We start from the raw sequence: 6,869 nt of genomic DNA on the forward strand, positions 1-6,869 counted from the left end.
CTTACCAGAAACAGAAGCAGAAATACATTTCTAAGCCCCAGATATCAAGCAAATCATGGATTTCTCCTTTTCATTTCCACACTAGCTGTGGAGGCAAGGTTACCAGGGCAATGGGGCCATTTGGTGGGCATGCCATGAACCAGGCATTAGAACTAAAGAAGGCTGAAAATTTCTTGAGTAATCAGTTGCCTTGGCCAACCCTAGGGCCATATGAAGTCAAGTTATTAGTTCTTCAGACTTTCTGTTCTTGAAATCAGCACATTCTTTGACAGAAAGTGTTCTCTCAATATCAGAGACTAAAACACTTTGTTCAAATGTGGTATTCACATATCTTTTCATTCATAGTCTAGAAAATCCAACCTATAAAATATCCAGTCTTGTCACTGTCATCCATATCATGAGTACAAAGAATAATGCTTGCTTAAGTCCAAGAAATAACTCATGACATTGATAGTTTCTCTTATGCTTCAAATGTTATTTAAAACCATGCTGTGAAAAAAATCATTATTAAAATAACCATAATCCTTTGTATAATTTATATAATATTCTTCAGTGTCAGATGTTGGGCTGAAGACTATTACCAACATTTAGCCCTGCGTATTGAAACTAAGAAAATAATCTAAATCTTCACTGTGCACTTTTTGGAAAGTGTTTTAATGGTATAATTTTACTTTTGTTTTGTTTTAAATTCTCCGAGACTGAACTTAGAAGACCACTTTAACACTGCAGTGGCTATGTATAAAGGGGCATGCATGCATGCAAAGTGCCATTTCTGGATTCCTGCAGACTAAATTCCTCTACTAAGCCACAGAAGAGTTTTACACACAAAGATAAAGGAGTAAATCTTTGCGCGCTCTCCCACTAAGAACTCCCAATGATGATTCCAATAGATATCTTTGATGAAATAAAACTGACTCTGCAGATTGCTAACAATAATAATTTTCACCAGCAATGACCAACTTGATGTTTGGTTCTTTATTGTGTTGTCATAATAGAACTGAGGCCATCAAGTTGATCTCATCCCAGAGAGACCCTCTCTATGAAATAGTCTGAGGCTACAGGACAACTCTGACATAGACAGCAAAGTGACAATATGGCAACAGATTTTTGAAAGAATATTCCATTGGGACCACATGCCCACTGCATATATTTAAGAGTCAAGAACAAGTATCAGTTCTATATTACGTATAGGACACTCTCTTTATAAAGACTTGAGAAACGATTTTACTCAACTATGTTATTTTTCAGTCCAAAATTGGCCCAGTTCATTTACAAATTCCATTTACTGCTCATGCTAACTCTGACCTCCCTTCGCCCTATCTCTATATTAAAGCACAATGGCTTTACCAATGTAACACCCAATATCCAGGTAAGAAGTAAATAATTCATATTCATTCAGGGACTTCAATATATCCATATGCATTTCTGTGATATGTGAGCAGTATCTGTCTATCACAAATATCAAAACTACAAAGGATAGCACCATCTAAAATCCTTACACAGACTTCACCTACAGAAAATATATTCTGGGTAAACCAAACTCAACAAAACATACTGTCATTCCTTTCATCTTACCCAGTACTTTTAATTTCACATAAACTATTTCTTAATAAATCTACCACTTAATTCTCACCGACTCTCCCTGCGGGAGAACTGGCATGAGGTTTGTATTTACTCCTGGGTCCTATTTAGCAACTTTCTTCATGAATCATGCCTTATGACCACTTTTTATTTATTAACCACACAGGGATATGTGACTAATGTCACTATTGATAATACTTTGTTACTGGCTGAAAAACCAAAGCTATGAGCTGGGTCAGAAAAAACTGGCTCAGCCACTGCTTCTTTTTTGTATTTGCTCTGGATATGAAATGAATACAGCCTCCAGGATGATCATTTAAAACATTTCATTTTTGTTATGCTCTTCTACAATTCTATCTCAATTTTCTTTCACATAAGCTAGAAAAAGAATCAGAAAGGTGTGGTGTGAGGTGAATATGTGTAATGAATAGATATACTACATACACACCAATAGCAAAACTATTGGCCATGAATCTTGTAAAAATGCACAGATGCGACCATCTTCTAAATTATTATAACTAGAGATCAAAGGTATGGAAGACGGGATTTGGAGTGAATGCAACCTATCATGGTAAACCATGTATTTTATGCTAATTAAGACCAACTTCTTCTTTCTTCTGTGTTAACATCATCCTAGAATTTATTGATATCCAAACTCATGCCATTCCCCAAGATTTTTCTCCTTAGGACATGTTTCCATCTAACCTTCTTCGTTTATATCAGTCTTCACAAAACATTGATAAAATAATTTTTAGGTTATAAGGTACTTTTACAGTTTTGCCGTTCCATTTGATTCTCTCAAAAACCCAGTAAGATATACAGCGAAAGCACCATTACCATCCCTATTTTCAAATTAAGGAGACTGAGGCACAGACAGTTACCATTAGTATAAGTGGAAGGAGAGACCTCTGACTCTACATCTGAAGCTATGACAACTCTGTGTTTAATTGGTTATAATATCAAAATACAGATAGACTAACACTCTTTATCCCACTTTTTTATATGGATAGATATATATTCAATGCTCAAATCTACATTTATAACATCAACATCTGCTAAGAACGATCTTCGGCCATATTTATGCCTTCACTTCTGTATCTCCTCACCAAACATCCTCTGATTACACAGCCATTCTCCTTGGCCTCTGTGACTGTGTCACTCTTTATTGGGTCTTTGAATACCTACCCCATCTGCCAAGCTCCCTTGACTGAATTTCTGGGGTTTTCCATGTACGTTGGGATTTCTTCTTTGACATGGGGCTTTGCTCATTTGTTTTTTCTTCTTTGAGCTCCATGAGCAAGAAGGTTATTTTTGCCTTCCCTGTAACCTCATTAATGCAGGATGGTGAGAGATAAGGAGAGAACAGACATCGACAGAGGGCAGAGGCTGCATCTAGCAGGATTCTTCTCCCTTTATTCTCTTTCCTTCACTTCTGTCATGAGAATCAGAGCTATTTTTCAAGGAAATCCTTGGGTAGAATATTATAAACTTGCAATAATCACACCAATATTATCCTCTTTAGAGTACTGGCTATAAAGTTGGCCATAATTTTTAACTATTCATAAACACTTAAACACTTGCCTGGTACCGTTAATCTCAACTCAAATCTTGACTGAAAAGTCTTACAAAGCAGAACAGCAACTTGCTATAATTTTATTTGTTAACACAATTTATCTTACACCTGTAGAACACATTAAAGATACAGGCATTGCCTCAACAAGAGTAAATGTGTCATCACTTAATCCACTAAGCCTGCTTCTCAGTTAGGGAGAAATTCAATATTTTCCCACTGCAGGTGGAGCGCAGTGGGAAATCAGCAAGAAGATGCTCTATATCTGATACCAATTTTCTACCTTGTCTCACTCCCTCTCTGCCTTTTCCCCCTTTTAGCTCTAATGATCTCTCCTCCTCTTAAACACTGTTTAAGGACATGCCACATCCAAAGATAGAGAAGGATAGAGGAAAAGGGAAAGTCATTGGCATTTTATGTAATTCAGCTCAAACTTTTTATATGATGCTGCAACTTCTACCTCTTTTTGGGGAAGAGACATTAGACTTGTGGTCTCAGGTGCCATCTTTTTTTTTTTTTTTTTTTTTTTTTAAATTTTTTTTTTCAACGTTTATTTATTTTTGGGACAGAGAGAGACAGAGCATGAATGGGGGAGGGGCAGAGAGAGAGGGAGACACAGAATCGGAAACAGGCTCCAGGCTCTGAGCCATCAGCCCAGAGCCTGACGCGGGGCTCGAACTCACGGACCGCGAGATCATGACCTGGCTGAAGTCGGACGCTTAACCGACTGCGCCACCCAGGCGCCCCTCAGGTGCCATCTTGATAACGAAGGAGGTAAGAAAAATATTTGTCTTTCTCCCATAGAACATAAACCACCGCTATGAAATGAATCCCTGGAATAATCCAGTAGGTCACCTCTAGAGAGCCCTCGAGATTTATCTGCTGGGGGTCAGGCGGCAGTTCAGAGGTGTTACAGTATTTATATACAGCACTGTTTATATTTTGAAGGACCATGTACTCACTTACAGTATCAATCAACTAATTGATCCATTAGTAAAATTGTACCATTTCTGGTATCATTTAAGGTAGCAAAAGATTATACTCTGAAATACCCCACCCTTAGTTTTTGGATACCTCTAAGACGTCCACTGAATTTCAGAGTGTAAAGAGTGTAAAGGCTGTTTAGAGTGTGAAGAGTAGATGGGGCTAAATATTCCTGCTCCAGCAGTCCTTCCCTTGCACTGAGTCACCTGCAGTGCCTACATTTGCTGCTTCTGGTTGGATCTCCGTGGTGACCTCTCAGCTGATTTTGCTGGCTAACATGCACAAGTGAGAACAGTCTATTTTCAGGTGACTGTATATCGTCTTTGTAGAAAAGCACAACATTGTGCATTTCAGCTAGTGCCATCACATCAAAAGGTTAAGAAAAACCAAAGGGAAATTTTGTGGTACTTTTCGGTCTAGAGTCCACATAGATAGAAGTTCTACTCCCACATCATCTAACACAACCCAAAAAATCCATTCCAGATTCCTCTGATTAAGAGAGGTAGTGGGGCGGGGGGGGGGAAAGATGTAGTCAAGGTGAGTCTGAAAACAATAATATGCATAGCATTTAGTTGCATTAGAGAGTTTGGGTATGCTTTGACCAGATTACAAACTCTCTAATGAAATATTAATATGATATAGCTTCAAAAATATACTGATAGTGAACTACTGAAAACAAGTACCTAATAATGAGGTATAAAAGGTTGATACCAGGTGTAGTTAGAAGAGTGGCTCACCAAAACTGGCAGCTTATCCACTTGGCTACACAAGAAAAACAACCCATTTATTACATTCTTCTCCTGACATCCTTCTTTGTCCATAATTCATCACATCAAATTTTTTACATTTTGATACATTCGATCAAGCTTCTTAGAAATATGCATTTTGATACACACCATGATACATCTTCCCAATTCAAATAATTTGTGCTAATGTTAGGTACTGTATTTTAAATCCTTTACAGATACACTGTCCATGTGTCTCTTAAACTCATGTTATCTACCGGGGAGTACAGTAGGAAAACTATTTAAACGAAGAAAGTATTCATAGCTTGTTAACTAGTCTAAAAATGAGAAATTTCTATGGTCCAAATCAGCGGATGACTGTCCAATAAAAATAAACAAACAAACAAAAAAGGTCAATCATGACATCTAAATTTGAGGCTTCCCTTTGTGTTTCTCCCTCTGGTAAAGATTACACCTATACTTTAAAAATACAGGTTTCTGTAACCGGGACAATTTAAAATCTTACACAATGGAAAAGTGGTTCTTATGTAATTGTTGTTACTACAACTGTTATCTGTCTTAGTGACTAATGACAGATAATAAATACTTCGTTGCAGAAAATTTTTTCCAAATTACATTTGGGTCAGTAGTCACTTTCTCAATGTGTGGGTTTTGTTTGCTGTTTGTTTGTTTGTTTGTTTACAGAAGAATCACCAAATCTATTCATGACTGGCTTTTACTGGTCCTGATGCAAAAGCTATCTTTTGATCATTTATTTATGACCAAATGCTGCTTTACAAGACATAGCTCAGAATAAAATATTTAAGCACTTTCTCCTAGATCTTCAGTTAAGCAATATGAATTTACACAAAAAGAATCAATGCTAGTGAATAGTATCCTGATACTTGAATCAATATAAATCAGTTTACAAGGATTGCTAATAAACACTGAACATTTTTTTTTTGCCAGACATAAAAGAAATTCTAATAATCAGTTCAACTAAAAAGCTAATTTATATCAGTCGTTGGTCATTTTAATTACACGGTGATGACTTTGTCATCATGGGCAAGAAATCATTTTGCTTCTCAGGAATTTCATTTTCCCCTCCTCCTCTCATCCCCATTGTGGACAACACCAAACCTATACTGCACCTCTCTCTGAAGCCCTTCTCCAACATCCGTGTTTCCCATCATGCATAAATTGGTATTCAAATACCTACTGCTAACTTGGATTCAGCCCCTCCAGGCTATTTACAACCTGCTTCCTGTCCTCTTCTGTTGTGTCTGCTAGTGAGTGAACTTCTCATTAATAAAACCTAATATTTACAAGACAAAAATAACATCTCCAAGTTGGCATGCAATTTTGCACTATTCTCAGATGCGGTGAGTATGACATGCTAATCAGAGGCACTTAGAGTCTTAGGTCAGTTTGGCAATAATGTTTTTCAGCTGCATTTTAAGGGTCTGTGAAGACCAAAGATCTAGGTTAAAGGGCTTTAATTTTTTTCTCTCTCTTTTTAACAAAAGGATCTAAAAAGGTGACCTACCTTTATGTGACAGACGTAGGCGGGGGTGAGGGGTATCTGCCGTGTGCCCTCCCGTCCAAAGCTCCAGTAAGTAACCCCACAGGAGCCAGGTGACCAGGTTCGCGGCCGATGCCATGCTGCCTGCTCACCGGGCAAGCCCTCCGATCCGCACTTGAAGGCGGGTCTGAGTTTTACTTAGGACTCCCCTCCAGGGGCAGCGCGTGAGAGGCTTTGTCACAAATCGAACGCGTTGTCATCAGAAAGCACGGTCCCAAAGTGCCATTTGCCAGGCTGTATTTGGCTATGTAAGACCTTTCTTCCCCGAGGACAGTTGTTTATAAGCCGGGAGCAGGAGGACATTCCAAGGAGTGAGTCTTTCGAGCCATGTCCTGTCCAGAGCTCTCTTCAGTAACTGTGCGGGTAGACTTGGGAGGAAACTGTGGGGTTTTTTTTTTAGTCACTTCTGCAAGCGGTTCATTGAGAA

The 6,869-nt window shown here is 38.3% G+C and overlaps 1 protein-coding gene across 1 annotated transcript in view; it reads right to left on the reverse strand.

Moving 5' to 3' along the window:
• The window catches only part of SEMA3E (semaphorin 3E), a 238,235-nt gene extending 231,589 nt beyond the window's left edge, over window positions 1-6,646 (reverse strand). Inside the window, exon 1 of the mRNA XM_047851082.1 lies at window positions 6,407-6,646. Within this exon, the coding sequence (XP_047707038.1) occupies window positions 6,407-6,521 (115 nt within the window). The 5' untranslated portion in view covers window positions 6,522-6,646. The remainder of the gene's footprint in view (window positions 1-6,406) is intronic.
• Between the last annotated feature and the right edge of the window lie 223 nt (window positions 6,647-6,869).

This window comes from Prionailurus viverrinus, chromosome A2, assembly GCF_022837055.1.
Source record: "Prionailurus viverrinus isolate Anna chromosome A2, UM_Priviv_1.0, whole genome shotgun sequence".
In the NCBI taxonomy this organism is placed as follows: Eukaryota; Metazoa; Chordata; class Mammalia; order Carnivora; family Felidae; genus Prionailurus; species Prionailurus viverrinus.